The 26,579-nt window shown below is 35.7% G+C and overlaps 1 protein-coding gene across 1 annotated transcript; it reads right to left on the reverse strand.

Moving 5' to 3' along the window:
- Positions 1-102: 102 nt before the first annotated feature.
- Positions 103-25,440, reverse strand: LOC116894241 (vomeronasal type-2 receptor 116-like). Its single transcript, XM_032895946.1, has 6 exons — positions 25,235-25,440; positions 14,711-14,990; positions 13,525-14,328; positions 12,592-12,819; positions 12,247-12,370; positions 103-1,022 (listed from the first exon to the last, which is right to left on the reverse strand). Exons 1-6 carry the CDS (start codon positions 25,438-25,440, stop codon positions 103-105), a joined length of 2,562 nt encoding a protein of 853 aa, XP_032751837.1.
- Positions 25,441-26,579: the final 1,139 nt, after the last annotated feature.

Here is a 26,579-nt window from a genome sequence, read left to right on the forward strand (position 1 = left end):
GTTTTATACCTCTTTAAATAGTAGAAACTCAAAAGGTGATATAGTACATAGAAAGCAGTATGGTGGTCATGTGTTTATGTTTTGTGTACTAAAGAGGTACATTCAGTTGATATTTGTAGCTTTAGCATGCATTTTCCTAAAATTATGAAAATAATTTATTTGTGGTCTCAACAGAATAATGTAGCACTTTGGGACAAATATACAAAGAAGCAACCCTGCACTGGAGGTCAAGATACAGAAGACCTCCACCAAAACCATAGCCTTGCCTTTGGTACTGTGGTAGACAGGGAGGAAGGTGATCCAGACACTGCAGAATACCAACATGCTGAATGTCAGGAGCTTGGCTTCATTGAATGTGTCAGGCAGATTCCTGGCCAAGAAAGCTACAGTGAAACTTGATAGAGCAAGTGAGCCCATGTATCCTAGGACAGAGTAGAAAGCAATCACTGAACCTTTGTTGCAAACAATGATGATATGTCCATGTACCATGTGTAGATCAGCATCAACAAATGGAGGAGAAATTCCTAGCCAGATTCCACAGAGAATCATTTGGATCATAGCGCATATGGGAATGATGTAATTAGGTGCCCCTGAAAGCAGCAGCCACCTGAGTCTTCTTCCTGGAAGAGTGATCTTAAATGCTAGGACTACAGTAATTGTCTTGGCCAAGACAGTAGAAGCAGCCACAGTGAAAACGATGGCAAATGTGGTCTGCTGCAGGATGCAACTGGCCATACTAGGATGACCAATGTAGAGCAAGGAACAGATAAAACAAAATATGAGGGAGATGAGCAAGACGTAGCTGAGAGTTTCATTATTGGCCTTGACTATGGGAGTGTCTCGGTGTTTCAAGAAGACACAGAGTACAATAGCTGTAAGAGCAGAGAACCACAGAGCCAAAGCAGCCAGAGTCATTCCCAAAGGGTCTTCATAATCCAGAAAGGTCACAACTTTTTTGAGACAGTGAGTTTTATCTGTGTTGGCATACTCATCCTCTGGACACTTCACACATTCATCCATGTCTAGTATAGTAAGGGAAATATCAGTTTTAATTTTTCTAGAATAATCACAAGATACACTAAACTTATGCTTTAGAAAATCTTAATTCATTTAGAATTACATCTTTTGTTAGATGCAGTCATAGGTATGGGAACTTTATAAAATAGGATACTAATTATCAAATTAATCTCAAACTCTTTTCTAAACATTTGTTCTTACCAATACAAACAATTGTTGTCTTTACAATTCATTATGAATACTTATATTTGAAAGTACATTGTTAGAGAGAATCATAGTCAATAAAAATTTAAAGTTCTGGGATTCAGCCCAATGGATATATCTACAAAGTTAATTAAGGCTAGAAAATTGCAAAAGAAATGGTTTGCAAAGTGTAAGAGCTAGTGGCGCAGAGAGTTTTATATGAGTGTATAATTTTTAGAATGATCATAAATAGTACCCATAAATATTTCACCATAAGTGGCTTCTTAAGCCTGAGCTGATATAAACCAAAACCAAAACCATGACACATTGGGAAACAGAAGGCACATCATGTAAAGTTCTATCTGAGATATTTACAGATAATGAGGGAATATAAAGAGTGAGTAAAATTGTCTTCCCCTGAGAAACAAATATCAATTATTGTGTGTGTTTGTGCATATGTGTATGTGTGTTTGTGAATGTATGTGTAAGGGCACTTAATAAAAATTCCATAAATTCGAAAAAGACTTATGAGGAGTCTTATGGATTATTTTTAGGAAACGTAGGAAAAGAAACAATATACTCATACTATAGTCTTCAAAATAAGTATATCATAGAAAAGGACTGATAATGTCAAGGGAGGAAGAGACAACATGAAAAATAATCACCTAAGTTTTCTATTTCTCAAAATATTACATTCAGTTTCATTATTCAATGTGTGAATTGTGGTAGGGCATGGTATCTGCCAATTTTACTTACTTATGTAAGATTTCATATGCAGTACTCCTATTTCTATAATAACTAAAAAATACCATGCAGTAAATAATGGAAAATGGGAAAATGCCTTGAAAATAATCTTGTCAGATTGTAGTAGGTGGAGGTTTTTGAGATTCCATCAACTTTTATACATACAGATTACACAAAAGTTTATTCAGTTTTTAAAACCAAATTAAGCTAATAGATCAAAATGAATAGTGATACACTTTCCTTTACTGAGTCTGTGCATTGAAAGATGTACATTTGTGTTCATTTTGTATTTCCTTTTTGATTTTTCGAAACAGTGGTATCTGAACTATATTGTTACATATAATTGACCCTCAAAATTTCATCAGAAAACTCTTACAGTTGATGAACAACTTCAGCAAAGAGGCAAGATAAAAAATTAACTCAAACAAATCAGAAACCTTCTTTATACAAACATCAGTCTGAGAAAGAAATTAAGGAAACCTCACCCTTTACGATAGCCAAAAATAATACAAAATATCTTGGCCTAACTCTTTCCCAGCAAGTGAAATATCAGTACAATGAGAACTTCCGACTACTGAGAAAAACCGAGGCAGACCTCTGAAGATGAAATGATCACCTATGCTCATATGATAGTAGGATTAACATAGAAAAAAATGGCCATCTAACCAAAAGCAATCTATAGATTAAAGAGGTAACCCAATCACAGATAAACATACATGGTATGCACTCATTGATACGTGGATATTAGCCCAAATGTTCGATTACCCAAGATGCAATGCACAAACCACATGAAACTCAAGAAGGCTGACCAAAATGCGGATGCTTCCCTTTTTCTTTAAAAGGGAAACAAAAATATCCATAGGAGGGGATAGACAGTCAAAGGTTAGAGAAGAGACTGAAAGAATGGCCATTCAGAGTCTGCCCCACATGTGGCCCATATACATATAGCCATCCAAACTAGATAAGATGGATGAAGCTAAGACATGCATGCTTGCAGGAACCCGATATAGATCTCTCCTGAGAGACACAGTCAGAACACGTAAAATACAGAGGTGAAAATGGGACTGAACTGAGAACTGGAACCCCATTGGAGGAATGAGAGAAAGCCTGAAACAGCTAAACGGGCTTGCAACACCGTAAGAACAACAATGCCAACCAACCAGAGCTTCCAGGGACTAAACCACTACTCAAAGATTATACATAGATTGATCCTGGGCTCCAACTGTGTATGTAGCAGTGAATAGCCTTTTGGGGGCACCAGTGGAAGGGGAAGCCCTGGGTTCTGCCAAGGTTGGACACCCAGGGTAGGAGACTGCTGGGGGGCGGTGGGTAAATGGGGAGGGGAATATCCTTATAGAAGAAAGGCAGGAAGGATTAGGGGACTAATGTACAGGGAACAAGGGAAAGGGATTAACATTTCAAATGTAAATATGAAATACCCAATTCAGTAAAAATGGAAAAAGAAAGAATAAGTGATGTTGAACTTTTAATATATCATTTTTAAGGAATAGTTTAAAGTGTACTGTAATTCTTATTGTATTATAAATATTTGTTCTTTTCTAAAAGTAATGCAGTAAACAAAAATCACAAAAGAAAAAAGAAAATTATTGGTGACAAATTAATTCCTCTGAATTTAGTGATACATTTCAATTTTAATGCCAATTTTACATGTAAGGGATCAGTCATAAAAGTATTCTCAAAGTTGAAAAAAATGGATGAAAATATCCAAAATGGGAAGATTCCCAAGATCATTCATTGGTAGGAGTAATGGTAAAATAGTCCATGTTGAGAAAAGAAACCTATTGAGTCATTGCAATTATGCAATTCTCAGGAAAATTCTAACAGAATTCTTTTTTTTTGTTTTTTTGTGGTGACACATTTTTATTTGGATCATGTTAGGCTTTGTAGAGACCTAGAGCTCGCTATTGTGTCCCCAATACAACTGTAGCATTAGTGTTAAGGGAAGGGAAATACTACAGTGCTTAGCTTACACCAGTCACTCTTCCTTTCCCAGGCATAAACTCTTCGATGTTCTCAGAATTGGTTTAATACCATTTAAAAGAAGGAAATTAAGGCTTAGAGACAGAGATTAAATAGGCAAGAATCACACAGCTTATAGTCCAGGGCGAATGTGACCCTTTGGCCCTTCTAGTTCCAGAGCCAAAGGATCTTCAATTCCTGCTTGTATGTTAATATATAGACTATTAGAACACAGTGTACAGTAGTAACCGCGTCTGTGTCATTAAATTCTCCCTATTGCACTAGGGGTTCCTGTGTGTAGCCCAGGTGGACTTGCAGTTTGCAGTTCTTCTACCTCAGTTTCCTAAATGCTAAGTTACAGGCCACTAAACATGTCTAGTTTGTGATTGTTTTGTTTGCGTATTATTATTTTCCCCTAGATCTTATAAGACCATGAGATACATACTTTTTTGTTGAGCAACATGGTTTGAAAGTTTATAAAACATTGCATAGAACATTTTTTTCTACTGGAAAATTGGTTTTAGGACCCCATAAAGAAAAAGGAAAACAGCATGTTGGTCAAGATATATTAGTGAGTATACTTCTCCACTTATTTCTGTTTTTCTGCATTACAACTGATTCTTTTTCTCTGCTGATATGCTAAAAGTCTATTTACTTGGTAGGGAAATCCCATAATTGCACTGCACAAAGAACTCTTCCATTTATTTTATCTGTTGGGAGTTAACCAGTCATTTACAAATCGTTTACAAATACCCATGTTGGGGCAGGTAGTGAGGTACTTGTGCTGCTGCCTCTGGGTAATTACGGAGGATTAATTAACTACTGCTACATATATGCACACACACACACACATATGCATGTAATAATAAAGGAAAAAGTGGACATGAATTTGAAAGAGAGCAAGGAGGGGTAATGAATCGGGGTGTTTGAAGTGAGGGAAGTTAAGGGAGAAATGATGCAATTTTAAAAAATGTTTTTTACTGCTTTAAAAATGTATAAAGTATTCTTTTCTGTTATATCCTTATTGGGTTTTAGAACTTTGCTTCGATCTGTCTACCTGTAACTTAGTTTAATAATAGTAGTGTAGATTTAGTGTTTCCAAAACTGAACGTGTATTTCTTTGTTTTGGAGGCTGAAATGTGTTTGTTGAAGGCATACTTCCTTCAGGAGAGGAGAAGTGGAGAGCAGAAGGGAGAGAGGAGGGGAGAGAAGAGGAAGGGAAGAGTCGAAAGGGAGAGGACGTTGTGTAACTAACTTGTAGGGCACTAAATGTCTTTCATGATGGCTCCATACTAATATCATCAAATTGAGAATTAAGATTTGAAAGTAGGAACTTTGCTGATAAAGCTAGTAGTAGCCACACCCAGCAATTTGCAGGCTTGATACTTATTTTTATTGTTTCAAAAAAAGATTAATAGAATGCCTACATATGAATAAATTGTGAAGTTTGCCACTCCCTAAATTTGAAGCTAACACAGCTGAAAGACTATGGCTTTTGGTGGGGAATGGGGATGGCATTAAGACAGGGTTTCTTTGTGTAGCCCCAGCTATCCTGGAACTCATCCTAGACCACACTGGTCTGGAACTCAGGTTCACCTGCCTCCAGAGTGCTGTCTTTAAAGGTTTGCACCATCACAGCCTGGCCCTATTTCTTCCTATCTTTCTTTCTTTCTTTCTTTCTTTCTTTCTTTCTTTCTTTCTTTCTTTCTTTCTTTCTTTCTCTCTTTCTCTCTCTCTTTTTCTCTCTCTCTCTCTCTTTCTTTCTTTTTTTCTTTCTTTTTTTCCCCATCTTTATTAACTTGGGTGTTTCTTATTTACATTTCGATTATTTTTCCCCTTCCCGGTTTACAGGCCAACATCCCCCTAATCCCTCCCCTTCCCCTTCTCTATAGGTGTTCCCCTCCCCATCCTCCCCCCATTACCACCCTGCCCCCAACCATCACGTTCACTGGGGGTTCAGTCTTGGCAGGAACAAGGGCTTCCCCTTCCACTGATGCTCTTACTAGGCTATTCACTGTTACCTATGAGGTTGGAGCCCAGGGTCAGTCCATGTAAAGTCTTTGGGTAGTGGCTTAGTCCCTAGAAGTTCTGGTTGGTTGGCATTGTTGTTCAAACTCTTCCAGTCCTTTCTCTGATTCCTTCAACTTGGGGTCCTGTTCTCAGTTCAGTGGTTTGCTGCTGGCATTGCCTATGTATTTGCAGTATTCTGGCTGTGTCTCTCAGGAGAAATCTACATCCGGTTACTGTTGGCCTGCACTTCTTTGTTTCATCCATCTTATCTAATTGGGCGGCTGTATAAGTATGGGCCACATGTGGGGCAGGCTCTGAATGGGGGGTCCTTCTGCCTCTGTTCTAAACTTTGCCTCGCTATTCCCTGCCAATGTCATTCTTGTTCCCCTTTTAAAGAAGGAGTGAAGCATTCGCATTTTGGTGATCCTTCTTGTGTTTCATGTGTTCTGTGCATCTAGAGCAATTCGAGCATTTGGGCTAATATCCACTTATCAATGAGTACAAACCATGTGTTTTTTTCTGTAATTGGGTTACCTCACTCAGGATGATATTTTCCAGTTCCATCCATTTGCCTATGAATTTCATAAAGTCATTGTTTTTGATAGCTGAGTAATAGTCCATTGTGTAGATGTATCACATTTTCTGTATCCATTCCTCTATTGAAGGGCATCTGGGTTCTTTCCAGCTTCTGGCTATTATAAATAAGGCTGCTATGAACATAGTGGAGCATGTGTCTTAGTTATATCTAACAGAATTCTTTATAGAGACTTTAGGAAACAATTCTAAACTTCACACAGAAAATAAGAGGAAGAGAAGGAGGAGGGAGGAGGAGGGGAGGAGGAGGAGGAGGAGGAGGAGGAGGAAATTAATAAACAGGATAGTTTAAATAAAATCCTGAACATGAAAGAACTTCTGGATGAATCAGCATCCCTCACGCTGTTTTACAGAATAATAGTTTTAAAAATGCATGCTATTGGTATAAAAAAATGACAGATTAATCAAATGGAAGAATCAAAGTCCAAGATATAAAACTAAAGCTCTATGGACATTTGATTTTTTGACAAAGAGTCCAAAACCATACAATGGAAACATGAAAGCATCTTTAACAAGTGGGATTGGTATAATTAGATCCATATTTGTCACCCTGAACAAAACGCTAGTTCAAAGGGATGAAGAATTCAACATAAAACTGTATACACTAAGTATAATGGAAGAGAAAGTGGGGAATAGAATTGAACTCTTTGGAACAGGAAACAAGTTTTTCTGAGCAGAATATTTGTGACCCAGTTTGAAAGAACAACAATTGGTAAATAGGAAGTCATGAAACTGAAAGTCTTCTGTAAGGCAGAGGACACAGTCATAAGACAACCTGCAGATTGTAAAAGTGGTTCTACTAAGACTGAACCCCCAGTGAACTAGATTGTTGGGGGGAGGTCGGCAATGGGGGGAGGATGGGGACGGGAACAGCCATAAGGAAGGGGAGGGGGGGATGTTTGTCCGAAACCGGAAAGGGAATAACACTCAAATGTAAATAAGAAATACTCAATTAATAAAAACAAAAAGCAAAAACAAACAAACAAACAAAAAACCTAACCATCACAGATAATAAAGATATCATTTCAAAAAAAAAAAGTGTCTTCCCCAACCCTACATAAGGCAGAGGGCTAATATCCCTCAGTATACAAAGACCTCAGGAAGGTAAGCCTTATCAAACCAAATAATCCAATTATAAAATGGAGTACAGTGCTAAACAGAGCATTTAGAACCTGAGTTATCAACCAAAGAGCAAATATCAGGTATATAGTAGACATGCAGCTCAAACTTGATAATTGTCATTTCTGGTCTTAGTGGGCAAGGATGAACCTATCCCTGCAAAACTTGTTGTGCCAGGATAGAGTGATAATTACAGGGACCACACCTCTCAATAATGAAGCAGATGGAGGTATGGTAGGTTTTGATTTACACGTTGAACGGGAAGGGTACAGCATTAAGATTAACTAACTAGGGGTTGGGGATTTAGCTCAGTGGTAGAGCGCTTGCCTAGCAAGTGCAAGGCCCTGGGTTCGGTCCCCAGCTCCGAAAAAAAAAAAAAGATTAACTAACTAACTTGTTAACTAACTAACTAACTAACTAAATAGTTAATTAATTAAAATCAGGATCAAGTCAAATCCACTATTTCACTATCTATTAATTACAGTACTTTGCATTTTTACTAGAGCAATAGGACTCTGAATTTTATCAAGCAACACAATATAGAGAAAATGAAGTCAAAGCATCACTTATAGATGATATGATGTAAAAACATTTAACCCTAAATATTCCACTAGAGGATTCCTGCAGCTTACAAAATTTATCAGAACATGGCTGGGTATAAGATTAACACAAACACACACAGACACAGACACACAGAAACATTAGCACACACACACACACACACACACACACACACACACACACACACAAACACAATCAGAAGGTTCCATACATACAAATGACAAATTGACTGAAAAAGAAAGTACAGAAACAAGACCCTTCATAATAAACTCAAATAATGCAGAATATCTTATGGAAACTATGACTAAACAGATGAAAGTTGAATAAAAAAACATGAACCTCAAATCTTTGAAGAAAGTAATTTAAGTAGTACCATAATATAAAAAGACCCCCAACTGTCTTGGATCAGTTGAATAACAGTAAAATAATCATCCTTCCAACTTAAACATATAGATTCAATCAATCCCATCAAAATGCCATCATTCATTTTTACAGATCTTGAAACACTATTTCCTAATGTCATGTGATACCTAAGATATCCTGAAAAATAAGAAAACTGCTGGATGAATCACCATTTCTGATTTCATGTTGTACTATAGAACTGTAGTACAAAAATTGCATTCAATTTGCATAAAACTAGGAACATTGGCCAGTGGAATGAAATTGAGGATGAAAGATAAATTCCCATACCCTTGAATCTTTGTTATTGCATAAACAATCCAGAAATACATGCTAGGAGGAAAAGCCTTCTTTAAGAACTGGTGTAGGTTAAGCAGGATGCCAGATTATAGACTATAAATAGATACATATTTATCTCTATACAGCAATTCTCCAGTCTTATTGGATCAAAGGCTTCAACATAAAATTAGACACATTTTACCTGAGTGTAAGTAAATGGTCAAAAGAATGCATTGACATAAGACACATCTTTCTGAAGAAAAGATCCATTGGTCAGGGACTAAAACTAGAAATTCATAATGAGGCATTATGTAATTGTACATCTTCTCTAAAGCAATGAACACCAAATATTAGAAAACATAGCAGCATAAGGATTGGTAAATATTTTTACCCCTTTCCCATTCAAAGGAGTACTAATATCCAAAAAATAGAATGATCTCAGGAAAGTAGGTACTAAAAATATCCAATTTAATGTTTAGATGTAGATTTAAATGGAGAATTCTAAGAGAAGAGTCTCAAATGGCTGTGAAACACTTTCTATAAGAGTTTCATCATCCCCAGCCATTATGGAAAGGCAATTCAAATCTATTTTGAGATTCCATTATAACTTGGCAGTACTTTCCAGTATGGCATTGAAAACATCTATTCAGACAAAGCATTTTTTTGAAAACTGGCATAAAGATTCACATGAGTTATGGAAAGAAAAAACTAGAATTGATACTACATTCAACATCAAATAGAAGTTTTAAAACAAACAGTAGAACAGTTGGGTCGAGATCTTATCTATTGAAAAACATGTGGATTTAAGATGTGATTGGGCATATACCCAAAAGATGCCCCAACGTATAACAGAGACACGTGCTCCACTATGTTCATAGCAGCCTTATTTATAATAGCCAAAAGCTGGAAAGAACCCAGATGCCCTTCAAGAGAGGAATGGATACAGAAAATGTGGTACATCTACACAATGGAATATTACTCAGCTATCAAAAACATTGACTTTATGAAATTCATAGGCAAATGGATGGAACTGGAAAATATCATCCTGAGTGAGGTAACGCAATCACAGAAAAACACATATGGTATGCACTCATTGATAAGTGGCTATTAGATCAAATTCTTGAATTGCCCTAGATGCACAGAACACATCAAACTCAAGAGGGATGACCAAAATGCGAATGCTTCACTCCTTCTTTAAAATGGGAACAAGAATACCCTTGGGATGGAATAGGGAAGCAAAGTTTAAAACAGAGGCAGAAGGAACACCTGTTCAGAGCCTGCCCCACATGTGGTCCATACTTATACAGCCACCCAATTAGATAAGATGGATGAAGCAAAGAAGTGCAGGCCGACAGGAACCGGATGTAGATCTCTCCTAAAAGACACAGCCAGAATACAGCAAATACATAGGCGAATGCCAGCAGCAAACTACTGAACTGGGAATGGGACCCCCGTTGAAAGAATCAGAGAAAGGACTGGAAGAGCTTGAACTGGCTCAAAACCCCATATGAACAACAATGCCAAGCAACCAGAGCTTCCAGGGACTAAGCCACTATCCAAAGATTATACATGGACTGACCCTGGGCTCCAACCTCATAGGTAACAATGAATAGCCTAGTAAGAGCACCAGTGGAAAGGGAAGACCTTGGTCCTGCCAAGACTGAACCCCCAGTGAACATGGTTGTTGTGGAGAGGGCGTTAATGGGGGGAGGATGGGGAAGGGAACAGCAATATAGAAGGGGAGGGGGAGGTGTTAGGGGGATGTTGGCCCAGAAACTAGGAAAGGGAATAACAATCGATATGTAAATAAGAAATACTCAAGTTAATAAAGATTAAAAAAAAAGGAACAAGAATAGCCTTGGGAGGGAATAAGGAGGCAAAGTTTTGAACAGAGGCTGAAGGAATGCCCATATGTGGCCCATACATATACAGCCAATAAACTATTTAAGATGGATGAAGCAAAGAAGTGCAAGCTGACAAGTACCGGATGGAGATCTCTACTGAGAAACAAAGCCAGAATATGGCAAATACATAGGTGAATGCCAGCAACAAAGCACTCAACTGAGAACGGGACCCCCGTTGAAGGAATAAGAGAAAGGACTGAAATAGCTTGAAGGGTCTTGAGACCCCATATGAACAACAATGCCAACCAACCAGAGCTTCCAGGGACTCAGCCACTACCCAAAGACTATACATGGACTGACTCTGGGCTCCTACTGCATAGATAGCAATGAATAGCCTAGTAAGAGCACCAGTGGAAGGGGAAGCCCTTGGTCCTGCTAAGACTGAACCCCCAGTGAATGTGATTGTTGGGGGGAGGTCAATAATGGGGGGAAGGTGTAATAGGGGGAGGATAGGGAGGGGAACACCCATATACAAGGGGAGGTGGAGGGGTTGGGGGGCTGTTGGCCTGGAAACTGGGAAAGGGAGTAACAATTCAAATGTAAATAAGAAATACCCAATTTAATAAAAATGGAGTAAAAAAAGATGTGATTGGAATTTTACTACTTTTTGTTTTACTGAATATATGAATAATGATACAGAACATGATTGGAAGTTAATTCAAGCCTATTTAGAAGGTAATGAAAGTGCTACAAAGATAATTAATGCCTTGAAATATGATTTTCATACATTTTTTGGTAAACAGGTAGAAGATACTACCCTGAAGAAATAACTAAATTATTGACTGATCAGTTGACAGGATTAGATCCCAAGGCTTGGCTTCAAAGTATTTTCCATAGCTTAGGAGGAGCTTGTTTTGCCATAATATTATGTGCATTATGTATTATGTTGCTTTATTTTTACATGTTTAAATCCCTCCAGGATATTTAGCTATGCTATGGGAAATGTTACTTTTAAAACAAAAGAAAAAAGAAGGAACTGTGGAGGCATAGAGATGCAGCTCCCAGGCACGGTCAAGTAAGGACTCGTGACAGGTGCAAGTAGGGGCTGGAATGCTGTCCTTGAGAAGAAAATGTTTTTCTCACTTGACCTAAAACTATGTTCTGCTATGTCCTGTTTCTGTGGAAGCGGTTCTCATGTTCTCTTGGTTATGGTGAGCAAACTTTTATAATAATAAGGGTGATTTGGTATGTTAATATTTTGAGAAGAAACTTTTGTTTAGTCATATTTATTTATTTAGTCTTGCCTCAGTTGTTCCTCGTATCGTGTGATTAATGATCTCATGGTATCTTGCCAAAATGGAAATTGTAGTAATGCATATTGATATTTATATAAGGATTAATAAAGATTGCAACTACGTGCACTTTCCTCTGCCTTTGCTCTGCACCCTCTGTGTCCTGGTTGTGTGCGAACGTATCTAGGGGCCCCAATGCACTAGACGTTTATACATACCCTTACCTGTCATGTTGGAAATTTCGTTTTCTGGGCAGGGGTAACAATCAAAACAGCAGACAGCCTTTCCCTCCTGAAAGTATTTTCTGAGTCCTGGTCTGCAAGGCACACTACATATGGAGGCTAGAGTCTGAAGAAAATCGAATACATTATAGAAATAAACAGTTTAACATATGTGTCAAATGCTGTAGCAATTCACAAGAGAAAGCCTGCTAAAATAACTCCTTTTACACACAAGTATCATGTTATTAAGTAAAATTACATTGTTTTGTTTTTTACTGATAAAACTTTTATGAACATATTTAGATTTTTATCTTATGAAACAAATGCATGAGAGCATGACCAAATTACCTGCTTGATATCCGTTGCCCACTCTATCATTTCATCAGACATAAACAGTTGTTGATCATTTGGAAAATGACCAGAAAATCTTCCTATTTTCATTTTAAGTCCTTCCTGTTTTCTAAAATCCATGACATAGAAAATGTCATACTCTGTGCCCAGTTTTATATTCTGGTTCATGTTCACAAGGTCTCCAGCAGGATTTACAAATTGTATGGTCTTCAGTAAAGAGAATATCTGAAACATATTTGTCATTTTAGTTTCAACTATGCTTACACATTAATACAGAAATTATAAGGTATGTAATTTTATTTATATCCATTATCCACTCCCCAAATCAACCTTTATCAGAAGAATTTAGTACTAAAAAAGCAAAGTATCTTCTATATTCATTTAAAGTTTCACTATGTTTTAAAAATACCATTTTTAACTGTATTTGATGCTCTCATGAACACATAAATTTTATGTTTGGAGAACAGTAATAAATTGTCCATTTCTTCTGGCACTAATATTATTTGAGCCTAAGATAGTAAAACTAAATACTCAAATGTTCAAAATATAAAAATGAATTTTAAATTATTTGAGATGTGTTTATTACATACATTAGAATATATTTTATCAAGTAAAAGTCAAGTAATTGTCTTAACTTCATTTACTAATTTCATGAGAAAGAAATTTCAAATGATAAAGTTACGATGCATATATGATTGAAATGTCAGATGAAATATTTATGACTACAATTGTAAAATGCAGACTTGGGTGACATTGTTGACTATCACATAAGTTATGACACTAAAATGATATGCCTATTTTGTGGCGATTGAGTCCAGAAATATGTGTAATTAGGTTAAAGATTATTTACTTAGATTTATTTTACTTTATAATTCCATTTATGAATGCTATCTCATGATATATATGCCATGCAGTGTTAAGAATTATTACCTTCCAGGAGTTAAATTCCACTATCTTTCCATCATTGTTTGAGTATATTTCTACATGTTGCAGAAGCATCTCATGAAGTGAGTGGGCCACAGCATACACAGCATTGTATAAGTTGTAACATATATCACTCATAGACATTCCAAGTGGTGATATAAAAAACCATTTAGATAGAATTTTGCTTGGACAGTTCTTCAGTGTTGTACAATTAGGTGGTGGCAAAGAACATTTAAAGAAAGTCCACCACAGTTTAGCAAAAGAAATATCATTACTATAGTTAGAAGGGTTCACTTTCTGAATAAATTTTTTAAAACCAGACATCTCAGAGTGCTGATGTGAAAAAATAATGCTCCCATGCAAGGAGTGAAGCATGAACTCTCCTATCATTGTGATCGTATCAAATTGTGACACACTGACCCAGAGTCTCTGAACGTTTTTAGATTTCCATAGCATGAAATTATATTGTATAAGCGATTCTTTATCCCCATAGACGATCACAACTTTTGCTGATGACATTATGATTTGGTGATAATATTTATGAATCATTTTAAAGTATAACATCCGATCATCTGTGGTAATAGTGACAAATGCTACACAGACAGTGCTTTTTTCTACTCCTGTTCTCAATTCAGAAAGGAATTGAATTCCTTGGTCATCATCTGTAACGATCACCCCTATCCAGTTCCATCTGAAATGAACTGCAAGGGACACCATTGCTAGTGGTAGAGATGTGTCCTTGGGTGACATCTGGTAGCGATGAGGAAACTGTTCCTGGTCAGTTCGGAAATGAAAATAACCACAGTAAAGCTGAAAGAAATTGACCAGAAGTATCACTATGAAGAAAATGGAATGCATAGAGCTCAATCTAAGACCTAATGTGTTAGGGTACATGCTAGAAGTGTGAGAAAGTGTGAATTCTTTCTCTTATTATTAAAATCATATCCAGCTTCTTGTGAATTCCTATTCTAATACAGATAAACTAAGTCTTCTGGTAAAACATTTCACATCATGTTGTATCTGCAGGTCATTTGTCATAAAATTGCTGTGTTTCCCAAATAAAATGTCTAACTTTTATGTTTAATAGATCAGAATAGAAAAATCCCTTACCTTTCTTTTTTCAGCCTTTGTACTCAGAATCTCAGAATACAGTAAGATAATATCTTATTAAAAGTAACACTATGGGACTTACCTCTGGAGTTCTGGAGAAGAACAGGAATGGTCCAAGATTGTAAGATGTTAACCATGGAGGTCCCGTGAGTACAATTAAATATCTTCTCTGATGTTTACAGTAGTAATTAGGAATAATTTCCTTTTTTTTCAAGGACCAAACTCTATTCACATTGTCCTCAAATAGGTTACACTCAATCTTAACTAGTAGGGAAATGTTGGGTAAAATATGAACGTTCCTATTGATTTCTTCAATGGCAAAATAAACAGAGGAAATCAAATGAATGGTCTTGCGTGTCACCCTAAAAACAGAGCACACCAATCATGGGTGAATGAGTTCTAATTATTATAAACATAAATTAAAGTAAATGTGGGTTAAGCAAAGATTATTGTATTTTTATGGCCCATTTTATGTTGACGCAGTTTTTTATTGTGATATATTAGGATGTGAGAACTGAAAAATAATATATTAATCTCAAAGATTTTTTTAATTTCATGATTTGAACTTCATTATTTCAGTTTTGTATTCTTTTGTCTAATATATGAAAATATATTAAGCATTTACAGAGTTTTCTGTTTTCTTCTTCTTTTAACCTGTTCTTCAACTCTGTTCTGAAATAAGACACTATGGTTTTTTCTTCTCATTTATTAATAAAGTTTTTAAAGATGAATTTTATGTTTACAGGATTCATCAATTTTTAAAATTGTCTAAAGTTCCATCTTATTTTCTTGAAAACATTGAAATATTTATGTGTGATCCAGGGTTAAGAATAGGTGTTATTTATATATAGCCTGTAAGTACAATTAAATATATTTTTTTGATTTTTACAGTAGTAATTATGAAAATTTTCTTTTCTTTTTCTCAAGGACCAAACTCTTTCTACATAATTATCAATCTTAACTAGTAGGGAATTGTTGAGTAAAATATGAATGTTCCTATTGATTTATTTAATGACAAATGGAACTGAGGAAATCAAGTGGATGGTCCTACGTTTCATTCTGAAAATAGAACAGAAAATCATGTAGGGTATGTGTTCTAATTAAGATAATCATAGATAAAACATAATGAGGTTTAAGCAAAGATTTTATCGATTTATTTATGACACATTCGTATGTTGATACAGCTCCTTCTTGTGAGACTTGCAAAATAGTTTCACAATCTTAAAGATTTTTTTTATTTGATGAATTGAACTATATTACATCTGTTTTTGAGTCTTCCATCTAAAATATACAAGTAGTCCTTCTGCACCCAGAGCTAAGGTTGTCCCACAGATCACTGGACCAAAAATTTGCCCTCAGAGAGATGGGCTCCAGGAGCACTCTCACTCCTAAGCCCACAGGTAGGACCCTATTTTATCTCCTCTGACTATCCAAAGAGACACCCACCTGGAGCACATGGGGCATGGGAACCTCAGGACTGCCTGGGATAGGACCCATTCAGTCTCCTTTGCGCCCAGAGATAAAACTGTCTCACACCTCTTCAGACCCATAACCAGCATGCAGAGAGTTGGTCTGCCAGAAGTGCTCTCACTCTGAATAGATTGGACTCCACTATCCCTTCACTCTACCCAAAGAGAAACCCTACTGGAGCACGATGGGCACAAGAATCAAAGAGCAGCAAGGGATAGGAAAATTTCAATCTTTGCCTAGGGTCAAAGCTGTTTCACAGCCCTAGAAACCCAAAACACGCCTGCAGAGAGGTTTTCTCCCAGGAAATTCACACTCCTAAGACTCAGGCTCACAGGCACATAGGCCAACAGGAGGAGCAAGCTCAAGTTAGACAAACCAAGAGATAACATCAGTGATAACCAGATGACAAGAGGCAAGCTCAGGGACCTAACCAACAGAAACCGAGATGACTTGGCATCATCAGTATCCAGTTCTCCCACCACAGAAAATACTGGATATTACAACACTGGATACTGGATATTGAACAGCAAGATTTGGATTTAAAATCACATTTTACGATGATGAAAGAGGGTTTTAAGAAGTACATAAATAATTGCCTTAAAGAAATACAGGAGACCACAGGTAAACAAGTAGAAGTCCTTAAAGAGGAAAAAAAAATCTTAAAGAATTACAGGAAAACACAAACAAAATGGAGACAGAATTAAACAAAACCATACCTGATGTAAAAGGAGAAATAGAAACAATAAAGAAATCACAAAGGGAGTCAACCCTGGAGTAAGTAAAACTTGGAAAGAGATCAGGCATCATAGATGCAAACATCACGAACAGAATATAAGAGATTAAAGAAAGAATTTTGGGGGTAAAAGATACCATTAAGACAATAGTAAGGAAAATGCAAAAAGCAAAAAATGCTCCTTACCCAAAGGTTTCATGAAATCCAGGAAACAATGAGAAGACGAAACAAAACAGTATTATAGAAGAGAATGAAGGTTCTCAAATAAAGGGGCAGTGAATATCTTGACCCATCTTATTGAAGAAAACTTCCCTATCCTAAAGGGATGCTCATGAGCATAGAAGAAGCCTACAGAACACTAACAGATTGGACCAGAAAAAAATTCCTCCTCTCACATAAGAGTCAAACACCAAATGCACAAAACAAAGAAAGAATATTAAAAGCAATAAGGGAAAAAGATCAGGTAACATTTAAAAGCAGACTATCAGAATCATATCAGTATTCTCTGGGCAGATGTCATACAGACCCTAAGAGAATAGAAATGCCAGCCCAGGCTACTATAACCAGCAAAACTGTTAATTACCATAGATAGACAAACGAATATATTTTATGGCAAAACCAAATTTACACAATATCGTTACACAAGTCCAGTGCTAGAAAGATAAAAGATGGAAAATTCCAACACAAGGAGAGAAAATACACCTTAAAAATGCAAGAAAGTCATCTTTTTGGAATGAAACCAAAAGAAGAAGAGAGACACACAAACATAATTCCACCACTAACAACAGAAATAATCAGAAGCAGCAATTACTATTCCTTAATATCTCTTAATACAAATGGACTCAATTTCTAAATAAAGTGACATGGACTAAGAGACTGAATATGTAAAGAAGACACAGCATTTTGCTGCATATGGGAAACACACTTCAGTGGCAAAGACAGAAACTACTTAAGAGTAAAAAGCTGGAAAAAAATTTCCAAAAAATAAAAAAAAAATGTTTCAAAGAAATAAGCTGGAGGAGCCAATTAATGTCAAGCAAAATTGACTTTCAAGCAAAAGCTATAAAAAAAGATAAGGAAGGACAGTTCATACACATCAAAAGAAAAATATACCAAGATGAACTCTAAATTCTGAACATCTATGCTTCAAATACAAGAGAACACACATTTATACATGAAACTTTATTAAAGTTCAAAGCAACAATTCTCCTCACACAATAATAGTGGGAGACTTCAACACCACACTCTCAGATGGACAAATCATTGAAACAGAAAATAAACAGAGACACAGAAAAACTAAAAAATTATGAATCAAATTGGTTTAACTATATTATCTGTAGAACATTTTATCCTAAAACAAAAGAATATAACTTTTTCTCACCACCTCATGGTAACTTCTCCAAAACTGACCATACATTTGGTCACAAATGAGGCCTCAACAGATATGAGAAGATTTAAATAAACCTTTGCATCCTATCAGATCACAATGGACTAAGGTAGGCCCAAACAAACAAACAAACATACATACGAAAAAACAGAAAACAGACATACAAATGGAAGCTGAAAAATGATCTCCTCAATGACAACTTTGTCAAGGTTAAAATACAGAAAGAAATTCTTAACTTTTTAGAATTCAATGAAAATTAAGGTAGAGAAAGTTAAACTTATGGGATACTATGAAAGCAGTGGTAAGAGGAAAACTCATAGCTCTGAGTGCCTCCACAAAAAGCTAGAGACAGCATACACTAACAGCTTGACAGCACACCTGAATGCTCTAGGAAAAAGAAGCAAATACACCCAAGAGGAGCAGTAGGCAGGAAATAATCAAAATCAGGGATGAAACCAACCAAGTAGGAACAAACAAAAAATTACACAGAGAATCAAAAAAACTAGGAGCTTTTTCTTTGAGAAAATGAACAACATAGATAAAACTTTAAAAAGCTTAACCAGAGAGCACAAAGGGAGTATCCAAATTAACAAAATCAGAAATGAAAGAGAGACATAAAAACAGAATCTGAGGAAATTCAAAAAAATCATCAAATCCTACTACAAAACCCTATATTCAATAAAACTGGAAAATCTGGTGGATACAGACAATTTTCTAGACAGATACAAGGTACCAAAATTAAATCAGGATCAGATTCAACCATATAAACAGTCCAATAAATTTTAAAGAAATAGCAGCAGTTATTAAAAATCACTCAACCAAAAGGAGCCCAGGAACAGATGGGTTTACTACAGAATTCTATCAGACTTCATGAAGACCTAATATCTATACTCTTCAAACAATTCCACAAAATAGAAACAGAAAGAACACTACCTAATTTGTTCATTGAAACCACAATTCCATTTATACCTAAACCACAATAAGACTCAATGAAGAAAGAACTTCAGACTAATTTCTCTTATGAATATCAATACAAAAAATACTCAATAAAATACTTGCAAACTGAATCTAAGACCACATCAAAATGATCATTGACCATGATCAAGTAGGCTTCATCCCAGCAATGCAAGGATTGTTCAACATATGAAAAAGCAACAATGGAATCCCCTATATAAACAAAGTCAAAGACAAAAAGCACACGATCATTTAAGCAGAAGCTTAGAAAGCATTTGACAAAATACAACACACTTTCATGTGAAAACTCTTGGAAAGATCAGGAATTCATCAGGCTCATACCAAAATAGAGTTAAAGCAATATCCAGCAAATCAGAAGCGAACATCAAACTAAGGGGAGAGAAATTTGAAGCAATCTCACTAAAATTAGGGACTGGACAAGGCTACCTACTCTCTCCCTACCTATTCTATTAAAGCCCTAGTATTTGAAGTCCTAGTCAGTGCAATTAGATAACAAAAAGACGTCAAAGTGGTAAAAATTGTAAAGGAAGAATCAAAAATATCACTTTTTGCAGATGATATGATAGTAACTTAAATGTCTACAAAAGTTCCACCAGAGAATCAGGGAAATGCTATCAAAACAACCCTGATATTCCACCACATACCAGACAGAATGGCTAAGATAAAAACTAAGGTGAAAAAAGATACTGGTGAGGATTTGGAGAAAGAAGAACATTCTTCCAGTGTTGGTGTGATCAGTCTGGAGGTGCCTCGGAGAATTGGACATAGTACTATCTGAGGACCCAGCTATATCACTCATGGTTATACACCCACAAGATGCTCTAACATATAACAAGGACACATGCTCTGCTATGTTCATAGCATTCTTATTTATAATCGCCAGAAGCATGAAAGAATCCAGATGTCATTAAACGATGAAAGGGATACAGAAAATATGGTACATTTACACAATAGTAATTCATGCATTAAAAAGAATGACTACTTGAAATTTTTTGCAAATGGATAGAACTTGAAAATATCTTCCTGAGTGAGGTAATCCAGTCACAAAAGAACACATATGATATGTGCTAAGTGAATATTAGCCCAAAAGCATGGAATACCCCAGAAATATTTCACAAATCATATGAAAGCTATGGAAGAAGGAAGAACAAAATGTGGATGATTCAGTCCTTCTTACAAGGGAGAACAAAATTCTTATCAAAGGAAGTATAGGGACAAAGAGTGGAGCATGCACTGAAGAAAAGGTCATCCAGAGACTCCTCCACCTGGGCATCCATCCCATATGCAGCCACCAACGTAGTCACTATTGCTGATGCCAAAAACTGGTTGTTGACAGGAGCGTGATTGGGATGTCTCCTAAGAGTCTCTGCCAGAGCCTTACTGATACAAATGACAATGTTTGCAGCTAAGCATTGGACTGAGCACTGGGACCCCTATGGAGGAATTAGTAAAAGGACTTACGTAGCATAAAGGTTTAGCAATCCAATAGAAAGAACATCAATATCAACCAACCTGACCCATCAGAGCTTTCAGGGACTAATCCACCAACCAATGAAGGGACCGACAGCTCCAGCCACATATCTAGCAGAGGCTGGTATCAATGGGAGGAGAAGGCCTTGGAACTGTGAAGGCTCATTTCCCCAGTGCAGGAAAATATCAGTGTTTTGATTTGGTTACAGGTGGGTCGGAGTGAAAGCATTCTCATAGGAGCTGGATGATGGGTAGAGGGGTATGGGAGTGGGGTAAAGGAGGAACCATTTGAAATGTAAATACATAAAATAGCCATGAAAAATAAATTGAAAACAAAGTAAAATATACTAGCCTTGAAAGACTTTTCTGTTCCCTTCTTCTTTTGAATTCATCTTTAACAATATTCTGAAATTAGACACTATTTTTTCTTTTGAATATTTAATAAAGTATTTAAAATATCAATTTTGTATTTACATAGTTCCCTAATTTTGTAATTTTCAACAGTTCCATCTTGTTCTCCTTGAACACGGTAAAATATCTATGTTTCATTCATGAATAAGAAAAGATTTCTTAGCCAACATTGAATATGCCCATGCCTTTACCTTGTCATTCTACCACCAAACATGTGTGGAAAAGAAGTGAGAATTATCGGATATCTAGAGTGTTATACTTCTTTACTGAAGCACTAAGTTATTTCATGACCCTCATAAAGGATTGACGTATAGGTTGCCAAATTTGTCTGTGTCAATGATTGCAAAATCTAAAGAATTCATAGTTGATGCGAATACCACAATAATTCATACACCCTTTTCTTTATTCCGTACAGTTCATGTCTTTTCATTTTCTATTTGAGGCTGTACAAAAATGAGTCATATAAGGTTGGTTATAACTACAACTTTTCCCTTTGAGGATTGAATTTCTTTGACTTCAGATGTACCCATCAGTTTTACTAATTTATTCTTTCTCTACAATCATTGACAATCACATAACAGGATTTGGGATCTATTTGGTTTAAATTTGTTCTATTTCTAATGTGTTCACTTAACAACTGTCCTTTATTAAATATGTTTTAACTTGATATATCTGCTTTGATACATTTTAAATGGTTTGATAATCTTATTTAAAAATTATATGTCATTCAGTGTGTTGTACATGAGTTTTTTGAATTTTCTGTAACGCTTTGTGACTACAGTAAATACTTATGTAATTGCATATAACTTGCAGCTCTGAAGCTTGTATTGAATTGACTTAACAGATTTATGTTCTCTATTATTTCTTATTTTTAATATTAAAAATAAGAAATTTTGAATATTTTGTAGTTTAATTCCATATTTCCTGAGGTTTTTTTTTTTTTTTTTTTTTTTTTTTGAGCTGGGGACCGAACAGGGCCTTGCACTTGCTAGGGCAAGCGCTCTACCACTGAGCTAAATCCCAACCCCCTCTCAGTTTTTTTTCTTTCATTCAAAATACCTGAAATTGGGTCATACTTTTTAAGGTAATTGCCATTCTGTAAAGAGTTATGAACTTTGTAAGCTGAGTATTCCAGTTAATCCATTTCAATTGCTGATGTATGGAGGTTTAATGTATCAAATAATATTGACTTTTGCTTACAAACTACAGTTTAGAATTTTAAAAAAAATGAGTAGCTAAAATAATCCAAAATAATGAAATAACTGATAGGACTGTTTCTAACCTCACTTTGTACTTCACACCTCTATTAATAAAATTAGTCAGACGTGGTTGGGGGTTGATCAGTAGTATTTAACCGAAAACCTAGAGATAAACATATCCCTTTGGACACTTGAATATTTTTGATAATAAATTCAAGAAAACTGCACTAGAATAAGGAAACCATCTTGAGTAATGGTACTGGCCCAACTTAGGTCTTCATGGGGAAGGCTAAAAATATATCCATGTCTATAATAGTGAAGAAATCGCAACACAAATTTGTATCCCCACTGGTGATACAAAACTCACTGGTGAAACAGTTTCAAGGGAATACTGAATATCAAGTATAAGAAAAACACAAGTAAACTCAGTGACATTTTGGAAATTCTTTCTAATTATACTTTTTAGGAGATTAACTTTTGAAGCGTACAGATTTTACATTTATGTTACAGCTTCAGCACTTTTATTTTTATGGGACTCTTGTTTGTAAAGATGCATATTTCTATTTGTGTATGTGTTTCTCATACATATTTTATTGTTTTTGCAGGAGCTCCTTTTCAGTTTGTTTAAATGAATACATTATCTGAAATTTTTGTTTTATCCTATTTAATTACTATTCTTTATATGACAAGCTTTTAATGGGTGAAGGCAATGATGTGGTCCATATGGAAGGTAATTAGTAAATAATCATTCAGGAGCTGAGGAAGGTAATTTACAATTTCAGTATATTTTACTAAAATATACTTTATATAAACAATGAAGGTAACATAAATTTGACTTATGCTGTAAATTTAGATGGATTTGGAAAATAAAATGCTTAGTAAAAATGATTAATAGGACACAAAGCATATAATTTCGATTATATTAAAATTAAACTTAGAAGTATGTAACAGAATATTGATTTGGGGAATAGGGTAGGTATGAGGTGATAAAAAAGATAAGAGTTGAGGATACAGCATTCAGGATTCTCAAAGCAATCTTCTCAGTATTTTAAGCTTGACTGTGATATTAGAAACACACATACACACAGATACACAGATGCACAACACACACACACACATACACACACATATATATATATATATATCATTAACATTTTGAATACATGGATCATAAATTATATATCTGCAAAACCTACATTGAATAAATAACTATCTAAATTAAGTTAGCTATAATGCCATGTATATTTAAATTTTTCATATCATACACTTTAACAATGTCATATTTTCTAGTATGCTGCTTCATTGTCTACTTATTAGTTGTGGGACATTTTTTAATCTGTGGAAAGTCTAGAGTATAAATGATGAGCATTTCCTGTCTTTTACTCCTAGGTATGAAAGTGAAGTGACATTCTAAATTTTCAAACTTGAAGGCTCTGTTTACAAATTAGTATCTTATTCCATATAAATGCACTACAAACACATGTGAGAAATAACACACTTCACGTCTATTATTCATAGAATATGATTAATACATGGAATAATATACGCAATGAATAGATGCTGAATGAGAAAAATGCTGATTTGGAAAGAATGAGTAAACTTTAAACTGTAGTTACAATGGAAGGCCAAAAATATTAGAGTATATCTGCAGTGCAAATTAGACAAGACTTTTTTTTTAAGATTGCACATAGTAGCATGGGGGAATGCATAAATCCGAAAGAATTATTCAAAGGGATTGAAAGAGATAATGAATCTATGCTATCCTCAAATAGGTTATACACTTACAAAAAAACAAAGTAACACAAGGTTGAGTACCTGTGGGTGAAAATAGGAAAATATTTATGAATTGTTCAAAGACAGTCAGTTGAATCATTTTCTGAGTTATTATGATTACTCTGTACCTCTTCATGAAAAGAAAAAGTAGCTGTCATTTGATGCAAGCCTAACACTTATTAGAACTATAAGAGAGTTAATTTAAAAAGCATCCCAGGGATTTTAGGAATGATCAGTATAAGAAAATTCATTAGCAATGTCCACCATAAGAACAAATTCAAAAATTAATATGATCATCTCAGATGCTGATAAGGCATTTGACAAAACACAATACCTCTTCATGTTAAAAATATTGAAGAGAACACATATTCAAGGCCCTTACCTAAACACAGTAAAAGCAATATACAGGGTCCTTAGAAGAAATGTCCAACAGTGGGTGGAAAGAATTTGTGGAGTGCACCTCCAGTATAAAGACAAGGTATGAGATGGACAGATGGGGTTGCCATCCCATAGTCAAAAATCCTGACCCAGGAATTTTTCTAAAAGAATTGAAGTTACAAAAATCGAGAAGAGATTGAGGAAAAGGAGGTGAGATGACCTGCCCAAATTGGGATCCATCTCAAGGGAAGCCACAAGAACTGACACTATTAATAATGTTACAGGACAGGAGCCTAGTATGCCTGTCCTCTGAGAGGCTGAACAAAGCTGACTGAGACAAATGCAGAAACTTACATCCAACCATTTTACTGAATTCTAGGTTCCCAGTGGTTTAATTAGGGAAAGGCTGAAAGAAACTGAGCAGGAAGACAACCTCATAGAAGACAGTCAGTGTCAACTAACCTAACCCCTAGACATCTCAGACACTTAGCCACAAAGAAGGCACTATACAATAGCATCACATGAAACCTTAAGATGGAAATTGTCATAATCAGAATCTCTCTAAGAGCAAGGATGATGATGTGATTCATTCATCATCTAACTGTATTGTGATTTACACATGGTAATAAACAAGCAACAGCATAAAACCACCATAATTAGGAAAATGACTGACCATGTAACATGACAAAATTTTTAGTTTTGTCCTAGAGGAGGAGAGCCAGAGGATCTTATCATATAGGTTCTTATTTATCACTCAGTGTTCCTGGATTGCTTTGTGTGCATTTATGAACAAATGAAAAATGCACTTACTGCTTGTCTAGATTCCCACTGAAGTAATCATTCTTCACATAACCATGCTCGGTATAAATGGAAAAGAAACAATCAATATCTTTATCTCCTTGATAATTTTCTTCGTCTTTTATTCTCCAAAAGCACCTGGGGTCACTCAAATGGCAAAAAAGAAAGGAAAGCTTCAGAAGCACGAAGACAACAATCAAAAAGAATATCTTTGCCATGTCCTCAAGATAGGTGCCTGAGCAAAACGCAGCATGAACCATTAGATGGGCAGAATCTCCCATATTGAATTCTCAGGCACACATAACGGTGTCACTTTTTATTACTGTAGTTTCTAATAAAGAACACAGGTACTTTTTTCAGCATTTTACTTTGAAGTAAACTGTTTTCCCCCAGGAGGACTCTGAAGGAGTCTCTGGCCTGGGGCTCTGCATCTGAGATCCTGTAGACAGGGGATAAATAGGGGTAATAATTTTGGTCATGATTATCATTCTATGTATCCATTATGATTATATTCATGTAAGTAGACATAAAGTTTTCAGACACAATTCCTTTTGGGAATATTTTCACATGAGCCTCGTTCATCAAACCAGTTTTCTGAACTCACTTTCAATAGTTCACTTTCATTACATAGGTTACTTCACTGAGTTTCATAAGGAATTATTTTAGTGAATTCAACTGAACCCATTTTACCTCAGTAGTAAAAATATTAAGGAAAGTAAGCAATATCTTTATGCATATTCAAAACTTGTAGACATTAATGTCATACGGTTACTTTCTGTCTGATTGTTGTTTCTTGCATTTATTTTCAATTGAATTATATTAGAAGGGAGTCATGGAAAATACATAATTTGGAATTAATGTTATTCATAAGTTTTTTTCTTTTTTCTTCCATTTTTATTAAATTGGGAATTTCTTATTTACATATGAAATGTTATTCTCTTTCTTGGCTTCCTGGCCATCAGACCCCTAACCTCTCAACCTCCCATTCTACATGGATGTTCCCTTCCTCATCCAACCTCCATTACTGCCCCCCAAACAACCCCCACACTGGGGTCTAACCACTGATGCCCCAACAAGGCTATTTAATGCTACCTATGCAGTAGGAGCCCAGGGTCAGTCCATGTACAGACATTGCGTAGTGGTTTAGTCCATGGAACCTCTAATTGGTTGGCATTGTTGTGCTTATCAGGTTGCAAGCCCCTTCAGCTCATTCAGTCCTTTCTCTAATTCCTCCAACAGGGGTCCCATTCTCAGTTCAGTGGTTTGCTGCTGGCATTCCCCTCTGTATTTGACATGTTCTGGCTGTGTCTCTCAGGAAAGATCAATATGCAGTTCCTGTCAGCCTGTCATATATATG

This window comes from Rattus rattus, chromosome 2 (assembly GCF_011064425.1).
Source record: "Rattus rattus isolate New Zealand chromosome 2, Rrattus_CSIRO_v1, whole genome shotgun sequence".
Classification (NCBI taxonomy): Eukaryota; Metazoa; Chordata; class Mammalia; order Rodentia; family Muridae; genus Rattus; species Rattus rattus.

Excerpts from the sequence above, each read along its gene's own strand:
- LOC116894241 (XM_032895946.1), bottom strand. The coding sequence starts at position 25,440 with ATGGCAAAGATATTCTTTTTGATTGTTGTCTTCGTGCTTCTGAAGCTT. Across the intron at positions 12,820-13,524 it reads TGGAATTTAACTCCTGGAAG|ATATTCTCTTTACTGAAGAC; the intron begins GTAATAATTCTT and ends AATATGTTTCAG. Across the intron at positions 1,023-12,246 it reads CGAAATTTCCAACATGACAG|ACATGGATGAATGTGTGAAG; the intron begins GTAAGGGTATGT and ends TTACTATACTAG.